Source organism: Gossypium arboreum, chromosome 13 (genome assembly GCF_025698485.1).
Source record: "Gossypium arboreum isolate Shixiya-1 chromosome 13, ASM2569848v2, whole genome shotgun sequence".
Taxonomy (NCBI): Eukaryota; Viridiplantae; Streptophyta; class Magnoliopsida; order Malvales; family Malvaceae; genus Gossypium; species Gossypium arboreum.
This window is the reverse complement of record NC_069082.1, coordinates 113990594-114010779: the sequence shown is the minus strand read 5'-3', so window position 1 is coordinate 114010779 and position 20186 is coordinate 113990594. Positions and strand designations below refer to the sequence as shown.

General features: G+C 34.5%; 2 protein-coding genes and 1 non-coding gene across 3 annotated transcripts; 1 reads left to right on the top strand and 2 right to left on the bottom strand.

Moving 5' to 3' along the window:
- Positions 1-532: 532 nt before the first annotated feature.
- LOC108463380 (protein SPEAR2-like) lies at positions 533-2504 on the top strand. Its single transcript, XM_017763327.2, has 5 exons — positions 533-1338; positions 1462-1578; positions 1745-1911; positions 2029-2162; positions 2247-2504. Exons 1-4 carry the CDS (start codon positions 871-873, stop codon positions 2147-2149), a joined length of 873 nt encoding a protein of 290 aa, XP_017618816.1. The 5' UTR covers positions 533-870; the 3' UTR covers positions 2150-2162; positions 2247-2504.
- A 525-nt stretch (positions 2505-3029) lies between these two features.
- Positions 3030-4899, bottom strand: LOC108462929 (transcription termination factor MTERF5, chloroplastic). The gene is made up of 2 exons (XM_017762845.2): positions 4764-4899; positions 3030-4507 (listed from the first exon to the last, which is right to left on the bottom strand). Exon 2 carries the CDS (start codon positions 4299-4301, stop codon positions 3150-3152), a length of 1152 nt encoding a protein of 383 aa, XP_017618334.1. The 5' UTR covers positions 4302-4507; positions 4764-4899; the 3' UTR covers positions 3030-3149.
- Positions 4900-17541: 12642 nt separating this feature from the next.
- Positions 17542-17648, bottom strand: LOC128287709 (small nucleolar RNA R71). Its single transcript, XR_008278409.1, has one exon. It is a non-coding gene; the product is annotated as a small nucleolar RNA R71 (small nucleolar RNA).
- Between the last annotated feature and the right edge of the window lie 2538 nt (positions 17649-20186).

Below are 20186 nucleotides of genomic sequence, written 5' to 3'. Positions count from 1 at the left end.
TAAATCGGGATCATCCCATTTCCTCATTCTGACCCTTTTCCTCTCAATAGGGTTCGAACTCAGATGAAGTTTTGACCGTCTATCAGAGAAAAAAGAACGAATGGATCTTGTAGGATTCCCAAGAAATTCTTTGATTTCTTCCGGAAGCAGATGATTATTCATCCGCTTCATAGCCAAGACATTGAGGAATATCCAGAATGATACTTAGGGAATCTGTCTGATTCTATCTCTGTTCGTTCCGTTTGAAGAAAGGAATGATCCCAAAGAATTGATCTTTCTTTTAATTGTTGAATCTCTCTTTGATTGATCAATGTGTGATATTTCGAATCCTCTGAGAATTGGTATTCCACAAAATTATATTGGGTAATATGAGAAGTTGGATTCAATCTCTAATATCATGCATGGTTTTAAGTTTTGAAAAGAACACAAAAATAATTGAATGTAGACCCCTTTTTTTTAAAAGGGTAAATTTAGAACTTGTTAGTATATATACTTGTTTGATCTTTTCTCTTTTCAATATTTTTTTAACTGAAAATTTGGCTTTCTCCTCTACACTTTCAATATCTCACAGATTTTGTGGGTATCTTTTTCTTTATCTTTTGTTGCTGCTTCTTGTATATATTCTCTCTAGACTTCCGTCTTCTTATCCTTATTATTTTAAATTCAAACATTGTTCATATTTCTCTCTCTAAATCTCATCTCACCAGCTGCAAGGAGGGAAAACATGCATGAAATTATGTTAACCATGGCAGCTGTTAGGACTTGGTAACATACTTGTTTCTGCCAAGTTCTCAAGATTTGGGTGTTTCTCTAAAAGCTTATAAATTCTTGGGTTTTTCTTCAAACTTTCGGAAAATTTGTTTGTTTTATATGGAAGCTAGTAAAAGCGAAGATGAAAACCAAACCCAAAGATGTAGAAATACCACAAGCAGTGGAGGTGGAATTGGGAACAACAATATTGGTAGATCTTTCAAAAAGCAAAGGCCTAAAAAGGTACCCCAAAGAGGACTTGGTGTGGCCCAGCTTGAAAAGATAAGAAATGAAGAAGAAGAAGAACAAAAGAAACATGCAGCTGTTCTTTCACCACCAACTGTTTCTCATAAATCATCATATGTTCCTTTGCCTATCCCAAGTTTCCATCTTTCAAATCAATCATCGTCTTCTTCTTCAGTGCCATTTCCTGCCAGTACTGGTGGAGCACTGCTTCCAGTGAATGGCAGTGTCAAAAATGGTCATAATTTATGGAGTTCCTGTGAATGTGACATTGAAAAGGAATGCTGTGGGTTGGATCCAGGACTGATTTTCAACACAACTTTTCAACAATCTTCTTCTTCAATGGTATGAAAATTGGTTTGTTGTTATTATTCTTTTGGGGATTCTTTTTTTATTTTATTTACAGTATTGTTATTGTTGATAGATAAAGAATTAGGGTGGAATTAATGGTTTTTTTTTTTAAAGCAGGTGAATAACTTGACATCAAGAAATTCATCAACATCTTTACTGAATTATCAGATGGAGCCCCCTTCAAACCAAAGCTACTATGGAAATTGTACATGTTTATTGCCTGAACATGATAAGGTAAATATATTTTATCATTGTTGATCCAATGGAAAATCCCAGTTTTAAATTTCTCATCAAGTCTACTATTAATTATATTATGTGTTTTACTTAGAAAATTGATGTGATTTTACACCTTTTTTCCTTTTTATTTTATTTAATCATGGAGGCCTCTAATAAATTGTAGGTGATTGGCATGAATAGATCATGTCCTTTGTCTCTAGACAATGCTCCACCCACCTCTATTCACAACAAATATCCTTCCATGGTTCGTTCCATCACTGGAGAAGTTGAAGCTACTTCAAGCAGCAATGGTAGTGGATTCAATTTCGAACCCGAAACCTTGAATTACAGGTTTGATTATAATTTTCATCCCTTGTACAATATTAAACATTAACGTCCAAGGTTCAAATCTCTTCTATAAAAGCAAATCTATCATAATCCGACCAAAGTTTTTCCCAATATGTTCAGGAAAGGGCGTTGTTGTTCAACTTCAAATGGGGTCTTTGATGGAGATTCTCACATTAGCTCCTCCCACAACTACTTCAAGTTCAAAATGCAAGCACTCTCAATCCATTTTAATCAATCCTGAATTAGCTTACCAAGTGAGCTTAAAACACCAACTTCTTGTTTGATCTCACATTCGTTTTTTTTTCCATCCAAGTAATGCTCATATAAATCTGTTGAAGGCAAGCTTCGAAGATTCAATTCTATGGCAAGGTGTGACGGGAACCGGATCCGGCTCAATCGAGCATCAAGCTTACTATAGCTTCCTTCCACCTGCAATGGTGCCAATTGACCAAGCAACTACACTAACCATGGCTAATTGTAATGGTGAAGTAGGAGACCTTGACCTCAATTTAAAGCTATAAAATTTCTAGAAGGCCCTTTCTTAATCTTTAAACGGCAATTTTTTATTTTTATTTTTATGAAGACAATATCAAGAATCCCATTTTCCTTTTAGTTAAAAATATTTGTTCTTGAGTTTGAATAGACCAGTAAACCTGAATTTATTATAACTTAAAAGTTCTAGAATAAAAAAAATACATTTTTATTATGTGTTTGTTGATTTGGTTGCTAAATGAGTCAGGCATGTAGATCTGATTTAAGGTTTGTTCGGTAGAAAAAGAATTGTATGAAACAGTGACGCCACGTCATCTGTATCCCTTTCCATTAGTTTTATGCCACATCAGTACTCTTATCTTGAAATTCAAAATTTTTTCTTGAAAAAAATTAAATCCAAATTAAAATACTAAAATTCAAGATAAAATCTTGAAATTCAAGATAAAAATACTGATGTGGTATAAAACTATTGAAAAATAATACAGATGACGTGACGCCCCTGTTTCATTCAATCCTTTCTCTTGTCCTGTATTTGTAAGTTGCAAATTGGTGACGTCTATTAGGGTCCACACTGGATTAATTCCTGATAAAAGAGAAATGTCAGTAGCATTTCTGAAACAACATATTAATTAAACCAAATCAGCTAATTCTTTTTGATGAAAAATCCAAACCCAAACTAGTCTTAATTCAAAATCACTTTAATAAGCAAAAAAGGAACAGAAAGAAAAGCAAATTAGAAATGGGTTTCATCATGTGGCTTCTTCTTCAGAAGAAGTGGGAAAAAGATGAGCCTTGTAAGCTATCAATAGCTCCTCCACATCATCTGTAAACCTTGAAATGAACTTCAAGAATTCAATCTCGGTTTGATCCAAAATGTAAAGAAAACTCCTATCCTTCTTCAACAACATCTTTGACTTTATAATCTGCATAACTCGATATCGAGGAATCACACGATCTTCCAAACTATACATCAACAGAAATGGATTAGAAGCCACTATATCCCTATTAAACTTCGCTGCATTGATGAAGAACTCAATCCCCAACTTCAGTTTCTCCTCGGACACCCTAAAAAGACCTGGGGCCTTCCTAAACATAGTCGCACAATCATTTTCTGAAAACCCACAACTCTTGAGCAATTCCCATTTCTTCTTGAATGTTTTTTCACTCAAGCAATTCATGGTATGAATAGCATGTACCAACATCCTCGAATCGGTTGAAAACCCCATATCTAAAGCCCTCGAAACCAGGTTCCTTAATGTAGATTCTCGCATCCTAAAAATCCTAGGTTGTCTCCTTAACAACATGGAGAGCTGGGATCCAACAATCCCGCAGCTTTCCAAATACTCGATATTTCTCGACAACTTTAATATGGAATCTCTAGCAATAAAACCATTACATCTGCTGAAAACCTTGAACAAGTCTTCGTTGTTATTCCCTAAAACTTTCTTGACTAATTGGACTGAAGGAATCAACTTTTTGTCTAAACTACAAGTTAAAAGCGTAGAATTCATGGAGAAGAACTTAGGTATATGGGGTTCCATAAGACCCAAGTCCTGAAAAAACTTTATTTTTGGCCTAAGTACATTTTCAACATCGGCAAAGAGAATCTGGGGCGCCAGACGGGCAGAAGAGGCAATTTGAGCATTAGAAAAGCCAAGACTTTGGAGAAAGTTGACGGCTGACTGGGTTTTTTCCAAGGATTTCACCTTACGGAAACGATTAGAGATTGAAAAAGCTTGGATTTCATCGAAATTCAAGTCTTTTACAAGGTAATTGAAAAGGGGAGGATTCGGAGCTGCGGTAACAGAAGAAGAAGCAGAAAAATATTGAATAACAATAAACGAGTTGGGTTTTAACAAACGAAAAGACGAGAAAATGGAAGATGATTTCAGGGTCTGCATTGAGGCTTTTTTCAGGAGAGGGTTTTAGGGTTCAAAATCCAACTTTCATCAACCGGAATTGCAGGTTCCAATTCTAATTAGAACACCCACAGCTTAAGGGGTGTAAAAGGGTGAGGAGAATGCCAATGTCTTCCAACCTTGTAACGTCACTTGGGAAAAACATCAAACAGGTGGTGGGTCATACAAGTTGTCAACTGCTTCAGAAACTGAAAAATCCAACCGATACAAGAACTAAGCTCTCTTCAATTATACAACATTGAATATTTTATAAAAACGTATCTGAGGATTAAAATTCTAGCCTAAATCTTTTCCGTGAAACCAAAACCAAAACCAAAACCAAACAGAATACAAGTTGTTTTTGAAATTTTAAAATTACAAACATAAAACAGTTCTTGCATTGTTGGTTAAATTTTCAATTTGAAAAGATGAAGAAAGAAACTATGATAAGAATAAAAGACGAACCTCTTAATAGTTTCCTGACCAAGTGCTGCTTGTTCTCTTGGTGAGATCTCCACTTGATTCGCGTCAGGCAAAGAAAGTGATACTAGCGAAGACAAGAAGAAGAGCATGTAGGGCCTTTTGGGATTTCATTTTATTATCTTTGACTTCATAATAATTAGGGTTAAGTGTTAGATCGAATCGAATAAAAAATTTTTGAGTTAATCGAGTTGATGAATCATATTTTATCATCTTAATTTGATTTAAAATTTTCTCGAATCGAGTCGAGTGAGATAAAATTCGAATTGAATCGAATCGAATATATTTGTTTGAATTAAATTTTAAAAAATAATTTTAGTTACTTGTAACCACTGTCACCCATAGTAATAAAATTTGTCCAACTTAATTAAAATTTTTATTAACTATCATCACCTTATAATTTATTTATTAATCTTTTATATACGGGTTAACTTCTTTATTTGTTTAGTTGTTTAAATTATCTTGATTATTGGCACTATATATTTTGGAATTAAAAATATATTAAATGTAAAAATATAATTTTAAATAAAAGTTATTTTAAAAATAAAATGTGAAATTGATACCAATATAAAATTTTAACATGAATATTTAATGGCATAATTAATAATTCAATTTTAATATAATTATTCAATATGACTAAATAATTTAATAATATAATAATATAAAACGTGAAATTTAATTTAATAATATAAATAGTAGATATAAACAAAATTATTACAATTTATGTTTAGTGATTTTTGAATAAATTTGATTTTTATTTGAAAGTAAAGGGTGAGAAGTAAAAGTTTAGGGGAAAATAAAAAGTTTTGGGAAATAAAAATTTGAGGGAAAGTAAATAAGAGGAGTAAAATTTTGGAGAGAAAATATAAAAAAAAATTTGGGGGTGAGTTTGGAGTAGATGGGAGGTGGGATGGGAAGCAAGTAAAAATTTTAGGGGGAAAGTGGGAGGGAGTAAAAATTTTGGGGGAAAATAAAAAGTTTTGAGGGTTTTGGGGAGTAAAATTTTGAGAAAAAGTAAATGGGAGAGTAAAATTTTGGTGAGAAATGAATTTTTGAGTAGATTGAGGGGTTGAGATGAAAGGGGAGTAAAAGTTTTGGGAGAAAAGTGGAAATGAGTAAAAGTTTTGAGAAAAAAGTAAAAAGGTTTGGAGTTTGGGGTAAAAATATAAAATATTATAGTTTGATATTCGAATTATTCGAGTTATTTGAATTCGAAAACTCAACTCGATTTGAACTCGAAATTCAAAAAAAAATTCGAGTTGACTCGAATAACTCGATTCGTTTCACTCGAAATTCGAATTTTTTTCGATTTTTTCGAGTCGAATTGAGTTTTGCTTACCCCTATTCATAATTGTTTCTTTACTCAAATACAAGGAAAGCCAACTTTCAAGTTATGAGGCTGAGTTTAGAGGATGCACGGTCCGTTTAACTATGGATAGTATAAAAACAATAATACTAGTGAGATTAAGTATTGTAACATGAAATAAAAAGTAAACTAAACGCACTGCACCGCACCGCACTACACCATATCACACCACTCATCCAAACCCATCATAAGTAAAAATTATATTGTTTAAAAAGTTTTATATTTGATATCTATGTTTATTTATTTTATTTAAAAATTAAAATAAAGATTAAAATTACCTATAAACTTTAATTTAATATGTAATGTGATACATAACTTCAATTTTGAGAAATTATTTAACTTTTTGCTACTAATTATTAATTCTATTTAGTCAAATATATTTAAAAACTAACTATGAAAAATTTAAAATACAAAAACTAAAATTAACAAAGAATATAATACTAACTAACATAAGGATAGAATATAACAAAGAATATAATACCGTATTTAAGACATAGCATGGGTAAATTGTCAAAATAGTCATTTTTATTTATCTCAAGTTACATTTTAGTCACTTATATTTGAAATGTTACGTTTTAGTCACTTATGTTAACATATTGTAACATTTTAGTCATTGAGCCGTTAATTGTCATTAACGGTAAGCTAATGTGACACGTTAAATCATCATTTCAAACAAAAAATTTAGGTTAAATTATACAATTGTTCCCCATATTTTTTTCGTTTTGAGCAATTTAATTATTTTCTTTTATGTTCTTTTAACTTTTTTTTCTTTACTTTCCATTCTCTTTTGCTTCTCCCTCTGTTTTCCTCCATTTTCCATCTCTTTAAACATAGTTTTTCTATGTTTTCTATTTGTTAAAACATTTTTATGTTTATGAAAAAAGAAAAGGCGAAAGCTAAAACCAAAATAAAACTTAATTCGCATATTCTCACCCAACAATTACAAACCATCATCGTCCATCATCCCTTAACCTTCTAACCAGCCCCCATAACCACCTTATCTATCTTACCTACAACATTCTCGCCCTTTCAAACATTTGAGGATTTATGCACTTCATCAATCGAATACAATTAGGAATCTCTAAACCTTATTCTTGATTTATTTTTCATGCATATCTTTATCATCAATTTTATTATGTTTATGGATTCTATGAGGAAATAATCTTCTTATGGAGGATTAGTGAGTGGAGGTGTGATTGACTAATTGCTACGTAGGGTTTTCTTAGTGAATTAGCTATCTGGGAGAGGAAGAATTTAAACCCTAAGCTTGACGACCTTAGAAAGTCATTTAGGTGGAAATTAACCCAAAATTAGTATGGCCTATTTGTGAACACCTTAGCCCCAAATCAGTTTGGACTGTAAGGTCAAGAGATAAATAGTTCTTGTCGACTCGTTAGTCTAGTGGAAGATTGAGAGATCGTGCTAGGGTAACGGCCAGTTGATTGAATAGAAACCCGAAATAGGAATTAGTTATGACTACCGAAGCGAGCTAATCACCCAGATTTAGATTTGATTGAGTTTAGACTTTAGTTATTTGAAGTTCACTTTATTTATGCAATTTTTATTCTTTATTTATAAAATTAAAAAATCTTTTATTTATGTTTACTCATAATATAATTTATTTACTTTACTAATTAATTCTATTTGCATTCAAGTTAACTTTAATTTAGTACTTACCTATCTTGGGTACAATCCTCGGAGTACTCACCTACTTTGTTGTAAAAACTATATTAAAACCTGACCTGTATACTTGCGAATTTTGCCTCAATTCCACACCTTTAGTTGTAGTATTCAAACTCTTGACGTTAGTACGTCCAGAGACGATCACGTACAAGTTAGAATTAGTTTAGTTTCGCCTCCCTTGGGTACGATTTTCGGAGTACTCAAATACTTCGTTGTATAAATCTATATTACAACCTAACCCCTATACTTGCGAAAACCGTTAAACAATTATATTTGGTTGTAGGATTCACACGCTAGACGTTAGTACATTTAGAGGCGGTCAACTTATTTTATTTTATAGTTTTAAGGATAATTGTATGATGTTTAACTTTTTTGTTGCTTCTTACTTGTATCAACCCGCCCAGTGAAGTATCTGGTTTTAGTTATTATTTGATGTGTTATTGGTAAAATAAAGATAGATATGAGTAAGTAAAGTGTTTGTTTTGACTAAGTATAGGATTCTGTATGATGCATCATTGGTGAACTCTTTATTTTGGCGTGTTTTGTAGTTGGCGGACTCTTCCATAAGTATCCGTCATACTCAGATGTTTTGGGCGAACTCAGTAAGTTCGCAGTTGTTTAGATTTGTTTATTATTTAACTATGGCAATTTAGTTAGTTAAGTTGAGGCTTAGTTAGAACAGAACTAGACTATTGTAGATGATAAGACTTAAATTAAGTTAAGAACACTTAATTACGGGAATCAAGAAAGTTAGTGGAATTATCTGATTTTTCCACTAATCCTTGTTTTCGAGCTAAAGTATAAAAAGATAGCAGTGGTCTTTCTGAACACCTTTACATTTCTTCTTCTTTCTTGATTTTCTCTTAAAACTATTTGAAAACTTAAGTTTAGAAAACCCTTTAAAGTAAGGTTCACAGTCTTAAGCTAACTTATATGTTATTACCAACTTACTGGTAATTACTGATGAACCCTAGGCTATTCTTTAAGTCATTTACATGTTTTTCATTCTACATGTATAAGTGTCAGAATGATGTGTGAAGAAGGAAACTTCCTAATTCTGGTTTAGGTGTTGTTGATTCTTTCATTCATGATCAAATTTGATAGATCGATAGTCTGGTATATTTAATTATATTTATTTTAGCTCAAGAAGATAACGAATGTCCAAGTGATAAGGATAAATGACCTGCTTTATAAACTTGTGTTATAGTTTCTAGTGAGTTCTTTCTTATTTCTATGTATTGTGGTTTCTTTATTTTATATTTCGTGTAAGGTAAGTATTATTCATCTGTAAAGGATGAAAATCATATGAGTGGATAATGAATGAAATATGTTTCTGTGGATAATGGTTATCCATAGTTATCAGTTTAAGTACAGTCTATCTGTAAAATGAAGTAAGCACTATTCTTCATGCTTAAGCCACTAGCATCTACTTCTAATATGTACGATACAATATGATTTGATATGTGATGATGAGGATGCGGAGATATGTTTGTGTAGCCTCTGATAGGGCATATATATTGCAAACTAAATTGGTAGATCATGATAAAACATGTTGTTTTAAATGAAAAAGAGGGAGAATGATTGTGAATAAGTCTGAATGATATGCTTCTGATTTTGTATTTTGGGTTTGTAGTTTTCATGGAGATGGATTTGTCTAAGTTATGTTAGTTTGGCGTACAATATACACTTAAATAATAATTTGGCGTTCTGAGTCTGTCTACATCCTATGTACGCCAGTGGGCATACTTTATGTAATTCGTATATGACCTTTAGAAAGGTTTGGTTAATGTACTAAGTAATGTATTGCATGGTTTTTTTTGGAACTAAATAAATACAAATGAACTTACTCTGTTATTCCTTTTTCCTTCTGAGGATTGTTGTTAGAAGGAAGATTTTGTTCAAGAACTATGTCAAAGTGTTGTTACGTTAGTGAGCTGACTGTTTTGTGTCTGTATTACGCATGTCTTATGGGGTGGCACATAACTGTATTTTAAAAAGAAATTTTATAAATAATTTCTTTTTGTTAAGACTCTGTTTTGATGAGATTTTTTATGAAGTACTAATATTTGGTTTAAGATAATATAATTTGTTTACGAAGTTACCATATTTGAACTTATACGCCATATAACTTGTATATTATTTTTAAACCGATGATACTTCTTTCACTTTAGTAAAATAACAACTAAAATAATATATATCTATAACTTTGTAAGAACTATTTAAAGCTTTCGTGGAAATGCTTTAAAGTTAATTTGATTTCATGTAGTAACACACTATACTCGGATCCTATTGTAGGGTTGGGTTTGGTGTTTTACATTGTTGTTGCTACATTACTACTTTGATATGCCTATTGCTATTGCTGATGATGAACTTGAAAGGTTTCTTTAATGGATTTTGGTTTTTTATTGTTGCATTTAACATTGCTTTCTTAACTTGCTTAGTTATATTACTGTTGGTTAGATATTGATGCAAACACATACTAACATTGATGATCGATTTCTTAAATACTTTATAAGTTAAGTTAGGTTAAGTTAATGGGTATATGTTGAGGGGGAGCTTATATTGATTGATGATTCATACTTCATGCTTTGTGAGTTTTGTTTAACAAATTGCCAAAATAGGAGATTATTGAAAATTATGAAACTGACAATTTAGTTATAACATCCCAAAATAGGGCCTAGTCGGAACAGTGGTTTCGGGACCACAAATCTGATGTTAAAATATTAATTTTATGATTATTATGAGGTCTAGAATATGAAAATATGTATGTGTTAAAGTTTCATGAAGAAATTCTATGAGCAAGATGTCCAATTGGAAAATAATGACCAAATTGAATATAGTGTAAAACTTGGATTCTAAAAGCAATTTGTATGAAATTGCTTTAGATTATTAATTAGAAGTCCTTAAAGAGAATTTTTTCAAATTTCTAAGTTTTTGGACAAAAATGGGCATGTATGGATAAAATTTGAAAGAAATGGCTTAAGGGCATTTTGGTCATTTGGCTAATTAATGAAATAAAATGGGAAAATGAAGGAAAAAATCAGCATTCTTCTCCCTCATCCAGCCGAATTTCTCAAGCCCTCCATAGCTAGGGTTTTCAACATTTTCAAGCTCAATAATAAGTGCTCCAAAGCCCCGTTTTTAATGTTCTTCGTATTTTTCAAATACCGATAGCTTACTCTCTCCATTTCTACCCATATTTTGAGTTAGGGTTCATGTTTGCAAAGTGACTCATGTGTGACATGTTTATTCTTTTATGTTTTATAGAGGAATATGAAAGTTGGATGTGTGTTAAACATATTTTTCTAGGTGATTTTTATAAATAAAAAAACCCTAAAAGGACCTTTTTGCAAAAGGTGTAAAATATGTGGTAGAAATGTGAAATAATGGAAAAATACGGGCTGCCATAAGAGGAAAGAACATTCAGCTAGGCTTGGGTAATGTAGAAAATTCATGCATTTCATCATAGGAGCCTAGGGACTAAGTCGTAAATAATGTGAAAGGTTAGGGGCAAAATGGTCATTTTTTCTGGGGTGAAATTTAGGCCCGAAAAGAATAATGTGAGATATTGATGATTTATTTTTATTGTTATAGAGCCCGAGGAACAAATTTTGGAGGTCAATTGAGGAAAACGAAAAGTTTCGGAATAACCGAAATGCGAAATCGAAACAAATATCAGGTAAGTTCGAATAACTTTAAGTAAACTACTAATATGTCTAATTTCATGTTTTATGAATGTATGATAATTGGTTATAGTGATCCCATGAAAATCTATAAAATGTGTTAATAATAAAGATATGATAATAAATGTCCCAGTTGAAGTCAAAAAGGGAAATTCGATGGATAAACCATGGCTTACATGGCTTACATGACTTGAGATCCTGCATGTGTTGCAGAAAAGGATTTAGCTCGAATGGGTAATCTGTTGTTCTCAAATATAGAAATGATCTATCCCGAACGGGTGTGCATTGTGGATTTATCCCGAACGGGTAATTCGATTAGGGTCTGAATTTAGCCTAGACTGGTAATTTAGATCCGAGCTCATTAAGGGTGTTTGTCGCTATAAGGGATTTAGCCTGGACTGGTAATCCCGACATCACCCTATAAGTTTACATTACGGGGGTGCATTATGGATTTATCCTGGACGAGTAATCCGATTAGGGTCTAAATTTATCCTAGACTGGTAATCTTGCCGTATGATGTGAGGTTCACAGGAGCGCGTACTTGAGATGATCGTTCGTATGACTTGACAGTAAACAGAAAATCCATCGAGATTTTTGAAAAACTCAACGGGATTAACATGAGATAGAAAAATGAAAATGTTAAATGATGAGCTTATTTAAGACAAATTACATAGTGTATTGCTATGAGGCTAACTTGTTGATTGAGTGCATGTGATAGGGAAACTATTTCATGCTTGTTGATTTTGTTGCGTAATATGGATGTATGCTAACTAATCGATAAGTTTACTTTCCAGTTATTCGGGCTTACTAAGCATGTAAATGCTTACACCTCTCTTTTCCCTGTCTTACAGAGCTCGGGGACTCGTAAAGATTGAAAGACGGTTGCAGAATCAACACACTATCATCTTGTCTAGCTTTGGTATATAGATACTCTTATTTTGTTCAATGGCATGTATAGGGCTTTTGTTATTTTGTTATATGTGTCATTTGATTAGCCAATATGAAGGCTTATAAAAGTATACATATTCACTTGTATATGGCCATGGGAATTGGTTCATTTTGGTGTAGGTTATGACCTACCGAATTGTGCATGTTATGTTCCAATGTTCTTGTGATGATTAATTATGGTGTGTTATAATTAGTCATATATAATATGACCAAATCACATGGGGTGGTTAGGACACAATCTGGCAATGAGTTAAGATAACGAGCCAAGCTTAATTGAGTTACAAGTCATAGAAATCCATAATAAAAAAGGGATAACCAAGCATGTATAAAAACCGATGAGATGAGGTTTACATGCAATGAGGTGTATTAAGGTCATTTAAGAGTATAATTAGACCAGGTTAAGTGTTATTAAAAACTATAAGTGGATATGAATATTAGAGGTTGACCATAACCTTTGAAAATGGCCAGCAAAGTCCACACAGGTAGACACACGGACGTGTGTCTAGGCCGTGTATGACATACGGACCACCCCATGGGCGTGTGATATGGCCATGTGTCCCCTGCACCTAAAAATTTTAAGTCAGAATGCATGGTAGTAAACACACAGGTAGAACATACGGGCGTGTTCGCAAGCACACGGGTGTGTGTATTGTCTCCACACGGGCGTGTGAGACATTAACCTAGAAGCTTTTTTAAAATTTTATTAGGTTCTCGGGTTAGTCCCAGACCATATTCAATGTATGTTTTGGGCCTCGTAGGCCTATAATAAGAACATTAAGATGTTGTTTGATTGGTTTTAATTTAGAACAAAATTTTATAACCCGTATTTCTCGACGAGTACGTGTCTGGTAATGCCTCATGCCTGGTCCCGATCTTGGGAATGGGTAAGGGGTGTTACATTTAGTGGTATTAGAGCTACGGTTTAGTCAATTCTAGGACTACCATGGAGTGTATTGAGTTTAGCTATACATGCCATTATATGAACGTTGATAGTGTGACATCTCCTAACTGTTTAATCATCTTTGAATATAGTAAATGTCTTTCAATCAAGTGCAAGATGAGTCCGAGGGAGCCGAGAGCAATGCTCCAGCTTCCGTACAACTAGCTGTTTCTAGTAGTAGTGGAAGGCCTATGTTTGAAGGCCGGGAAAAGGCCAGAGCTACCTTCTTTGATATGATGATAAGTTTTTTAGGGATTATTTGAGGAATCGCCCCGACATACCACAACCTCTCCCACCCCCTAACCGACCTAATAAGGAAGTGCCACGAGGTATGACACCTGTAAGAATTGATAAAGCCCTTGTAGAGAAGCTTAGAAATTATAGGGACTGAAGAATTTAGAGCTAAAATTGATGACGATACTGAACGAGCCGAGTTCTGGCTAGAGAATACTACACAAGTGTTGGACGAATTATCGTGCACACCTAAGGAGTGTTTAAAATGTGTTGTGTCTCTCCTAAAGGATACTGCATACCACTGGTGGAAGACCGTATCTTCAGTGGTACCAAAGGCAAACATCACTTGGGAATTTTTCCAAGCGGAGTTGAAAAAGAAATACATCAGCCAAAGTTTCCTAGACTCAAAGTGAAATGAGTTATTGGAACTTATACAAGGAAATAAGACTGTAGCGGAATACGAAAGAGAGTTTGTAAGGCTAAGTCAGTATGCGACTAAATGGGTTAAAATAGATTCAGAAATGTGTAAACGCTTCGAGGAAGGTCTGAATGAGGAAATCAAGCTGTTGATTGGGATTCTTGAGATACGAGAGTTCGCTACATTAGCTGATCTGGCCAAGAAAGCCAAGGAGCTCAATAATGAAAGGAAACAAGCTGAGAGAGAAGCTCGACTTGCGAGCAAGAGATCCAGCGGTAAAACGCTTTCATTTTTTGCAAAGAAACCAATGAGCCAACATGAACGCTCCACTTCATCAGTAGGATATTCGGGTAGAGCGAGAGGCTCCAAACGACGTAATCAGCAGTCTTCCTCTCCGATGGTGACTAGTGTGGGGAGTGTAGATGACCAAAAACCGAAGTGTAAAAGCTACAATAAATTTCACTTCAAAAAGTGTTGGATGAAGAGCAGTGCGTGCTATAGATGTGGTTCTCTTGACCACTTCCTCTGAGACTGTCCAGAGCGAACCAATAAAAAGGTAGAAGTAGCCCGAATCGAGTGCTCTTATTTCATGAGGTAGACCTCCGAGATATCCTGGAAGTGCTAGTGGCAGTCGAGTTGTGGTTAAAGACACTGCGAAATTAGAGCCTCGAGCCCCGGTAAGAACGTATGCAATACGTGCTCGAAAGGAAGCCTTTGCTCCTAACGTCATCACGGGTACTTTTTCTCTTTTTAATACTTGTGTTGTTGTCTTAATTGATCCGGGATCAGCGCATTCATACATTTGCATGAGATTGGTGTCTAGTATGAATATACCCATTGAACCTAAGGATTTTATAATCAGAGTGTCCAACCCATTAGGCAAGTCAGTCTTGGTCGATAAAGTTTGTAAGAATTGTCCTTTGACGATTCAAGGTCATTGTTTTCCAGCTAACCTTATGTTATTGCCATTCGATGAGTTTGATATAATACTTGGCATGGATTGGTGAACCCTACATGAAGTAATTGTAAACTGTGGTATTAAGTATATTGAATTGAAGTGCGCTACGGGTTGATTCTAGAGAACTGGATACACTACCGGTTGTGATTACATCAATTGGTGTTCAAAGATATATGAGAAAAGGGTATGAAACCTACATTGCTTTTGTACTGAACACTAAGGAAACGGAGTTGAAGATTGAGTCCGTACCAATAGTATGTGAATATCTAGACGTGTTCTCAGAGGATTTAGTCGAATTACCTCCTGATAGAGAGATAGATTTTGGTATTAAACTGGTGCCAGGAACAGCTCCTATTTCTATTGCTCCGTATAGGATGGCACTAACCGAGCTGAAAGAGTTAAAAGCACAATTGCAGGAATTGATGGATAAAGGTTTTGCAAGGCTATGCTTTTCACCTTGGGGTGCTCCTGTATTATTTGTAAAGAAGAAAGATGTTTCGATGAGGCTATTTATAGATTATTGGCAACTGAACAAGGTAACTATTAAGAATAAATATCATTTGCCAATGATTGATGATTTGTTTGACAAGTTGAGGGGAGCCACTGTATTCTCTAAGATAGACCTGAGATCCGGCTACTATCAGTTGCGAGTTAAGGAGTCGGACGTTGATAAACCGTAATTTATATATATTTCTATCCTATGTTTAACACATTTTATGGATGATTTTTTTTAAAAAAATTGGTGAATTCGATGCTCTTAATACCTTAATTTCATGTTTTATACTTAGGTGAGCATAGGAGAGTGAAAGGAACGAGAAACGGGCCAAAAACGGAGAAAATGGGCCAACGTACGATATCAACACGACCTGTCCCTTTGGCAAGGTCAAAGCACGATTTACATGGGTAGATCATACGCCGATTGATCCATCTCAGAAGCCGGATTCATCATCAAGACTGAAGATCTCCCCTCAATTTCCCTTCAGGAGTTTTGGGCTTTTCTTTATGTTTTATATTCATTATTCTTCTAAGATGTTTACTTTTTTAGTTATGAACTAAAACCCCTTAATACCTAAGGGTGATGAAACCTAAGACGGATCTTGTTATTATTATCTGAATTGTATGATAAATATTTGACTTGTTCTTAATGTGTTTTTAATTCTTATTTTGATATTCCAGGATATTGATTCAAGTTAAGCTCTTATTCAGAGGAGGAATAGACCTTGTCTAAGAGTAAATTTGTCATAATTAAGTGGAGTTGGTTGCGCGCCTAGAGATAGGGTAAAAAGATTTTGCCGAATTAGGGTGAAACCTAATAAGAGGATCCATAGATCGAGTTAATGCAACCCTCCCTATGACGTTAATTAGAAAGATATTTCAATTATTCAAACTAGGGTTAAACATTGTTAGTCTCGAGAGAGATAATAATATAACTTAAGGATTTCTACGGAACAAGTTGAATGAATAAATTGTCCGATTCAGAGTCAAATAACAAGTGAAGTTTAGGTGGATTTTTCCTTAGGTATTGTCTTAATCAATCGAGTTTTCCAAAAAGTATTTCCCCAAATTTTTTTTCTGTGATTTATTAGTTTAGTTAATTAGTTAGATAAACAAAACCCTTTTATTTTTCTAGGCTAGATAATAAAAAGAAAGTTAATACTAGTACTTTTAGTTCCTTTGGGTTCGATAATCTGGTCTTGCTAAAGCCATACTACTGTTCAATATGTACATTTGCCTTCATCGTGAAAATAGTTAGTTTCAAGAACGATTCATTATAAATATTTAAAACCTGTCACGAATATCACGTATCAAGTTTTTGGCGTCGTTGCCGGGAACTAAGATATTAGGAACACTCGATTTTTATTACTTTAGCTATTTACTTTTACTGCAATTTAAATTTTATTTTAAATTTTATTACTAATTCTTCTTTCTCCCTTTTCCTGGCAGGTTTTTATAGTTTATGACTAGAAGAAACCCGTCAGGACCATTACTTTTTGATAGTGAGATCTATCGCACAGTTCGCAAAAACCAAAGATAAATAAGGCAAAGCTTAAGATACACAGTGAACGAGCAAGAGGACGATATTCAAACCACAACCAAGGAGATGGCTGAAAATCAGGAAAACCTGATACCTCCTACGGTTGCTGCTAATCCAGTAAATCAAAATCCTACTCCGCGCACTATGTATGATTATGCTAAACCTTCTTTAACAGGAACTGAATCGAGCATAGTTAGACCTGCTATAGCTACAAATACTTTTGAACTGAAACCTAATACAATTCAAATGATACAGCAGTTTGTTCAGTTTGATGGTTTGGAAAATCTCAACGCTCACTTGAAAAACTTTTTGGAACTATGCGATACATTTAAAATTAATAGTGTTTCTGATGACGTCATTCGCCTTCGATTATTCCCTTTTTCATTAAGAAACAAAACTAAACAGTGGTTGAACTCGTTACCACAAGGGTCAATTACTACTTGGGAACAAATGACCGAAAAGTTTTTATTAAAATACTTTTCGCCGGCTAAAACGGCTAAATTATGTAATGATATCTCTTCTTTTGTACAGATGGATTTAGAAACACTTTACGATGCGTGGGAGAGATATAAGGACGTTTTTCGAAGATGCCCTCACCAGGGGTTACCACTCTGGCTACAAGTTCAAACTTTTCATAATAGCCTGAATCCTTCGACTCGACAAATGGTTGACGCAGCTACTGGCGGAACCATCAATAATAAAACACCTGAAGATACCTATGAATTTATAGAGGAGATGTCACTGAATAACTATCAGTGGCAAGTCATGAGGACAAAGCCAATGAAAACAGCCAGTGTTTATAACGTCGATTCGGTCACCATGCTCTCTAATCAGGTAGAACTCTTGAATAAGAAAATTGATGGTTTTCTTAGTTCTTCACAGGTTCACCCAGTAATGCAGTGCGAAGCAAATGGAGGTGGATCGAGCAATTCAGAATATCCACCTAATGGCCACAACATAGAGAACGAGCAGTTAAATTACATGGGTAATAATCCTTGATCTCAAAACAATCCTTATAGCAATACTTACAATGCAGGTTGGAGGAATCACCCAAATTTTTCATGGGAAGGCCAAAGAAATCAGAAACCACCACCCTCCAGGCTTTCAGAAACCACCATACTAGCAGGAGAAAAAGCCGAACCTTGAGGAGATGCTAACCAATTTCATCTTGGTGTCAGAAACTCATTTTTAGAATACCGAGACGGCACTCAAAAATCAACAAGTATCAATCCAGGGGCTTGAAACTCAGATTGGATAGCTTGCCAAGTTGATTTTCGAACGACCACAAGATAGCCTGCCAAGCAACACTGAATCTAACCTAAAGGAGCAACTCAATGAAATTGCCATTCAAGATGAGGAATCGTTAGTGGCAAAACCAAGGCCAGAACCGATGGTAAGCGAAGGTAAGAATGAGGTAGGCCAAAACGAACAAAAATCGGTAAGTACAGAATATAAACCTCGTGTGCCATACCCCAATGCGACAAGAAAAGACCGCTTAGACGAATAATTTGGTAAATTTCTTAAACTTTTAAAGAAACTACATATTAACCTACCGTTTATTGAAGCACTTTTATAGATGCCAAATGCAGTCAAATTTTTAAAGGAACTTCTAGCAAATAAACGAAAGTTAGATGAAAGGTCGCATGTGGAGCTGAACGTGGTTTGCTCAACCATTCTTCAGAATAAGCTCCCCAACAAACTAAAAGATCCAGGGAGTTTTACGATTCCTTGTTTAATTAGTAGTTTAGATGTTAATAATGCGTTGGCTGCTCAAGGGGCTAGTATCAATGTTATGCCTTACAAATTGTTTAAGCAACTAGGTCTAGGGAAACCCAAACAAACTAGGATGAGCATTCAATTAGCAGATAAAACTGTCAGATTTCCTAGGGGTATCATTGAAGACGTACTCGTTAAAATTGACAAATTTATATTCCCAGTTGATTTTGTTGTTTTCGACATAGAAGAGGACAATAATGTTGCCTTTTTTAGCAACTGCTAGAACAATTATTGACGTTGGCACAGGCGAACTTACATTTCGTGTAGGAGATGAAACAATTAACCTTCAAGCTTGCAACCCGAACAATACATCGAAAATTGAAGATGATTGTACAAATTGTTCTACTAAGACTGATCATACAATACAACCTATTTTGCAGGAAATACGTTTGAAGGACACACATGAGCCATGTTTAATCCACAACAAAGAATCTACCCATGAAAAACGAAGGTTACGAATCGAGGAGTTAGATGAATGGCTGACATTTAAACCGATAAAACACGATAAGCCAAAACTACACCAGAACGAGCTCAATGCCTCACTAAATCAACTTAAGGTTAGAGATAAAGTTTCATTAGATGCCGCAGATCCTCACATTGACACTGCCAAACCGAATGAAGCAATTCCTCTTAGAGTACTTAGCATTTTCCCATTTGGTACAGTCGAGGTAAGTCATCTCAAATTCGGCACTTTTAATGTAAACAAAACCCGCCTAAAACCTTATTTTGATGGGATTCACAACAGGAATAAGGAGTATAAACTCTTCGAACTACCATGACCATTTAATGAAGAGGTAAGTCGAGCTTAGACTATAAATAAGCGTTTCTCGGCAGGCAACCCGAGCACTAACAATATTACTTTCTTTAAATTTTAGTTTTTAAAATCTAACATACTAACCAAATCATTGAACACAGGCTTTTTAGAACCACACGACCAGGCACACGGGTGTGTCGTAGGCCGTGCACATACCACGGGATACAACACGGCCGTGCGATACAACCATGTGAAAATAGGGCAAAAATTTCTTCCTAAACACGGGATGCGATAAGTAGCCACGGCCGTGCAACACGACTGTGTTTTGAAACCGTGGGTAAACCTATTAATTTAACACGGACGTGCGCTTACATACACGAACGTGGGAGAAATGAACGGAGATTGACACGTCCGTGCAGCATGGCCGTGTACACCAATGCGTTTAATTTCAAAAATTACGAAATGCACGGGCTGAGCTTAGAGCACACGGGCATGTCCCACGGCCGTGTGCCCCAATTTCTCTATAAACACCTATTATTTATTTTATTTTATTTTTTTAAAATTATTTTTTATTTCCTTTTAATACTATTTTATCCTGAGTTTTTTTTTTTTT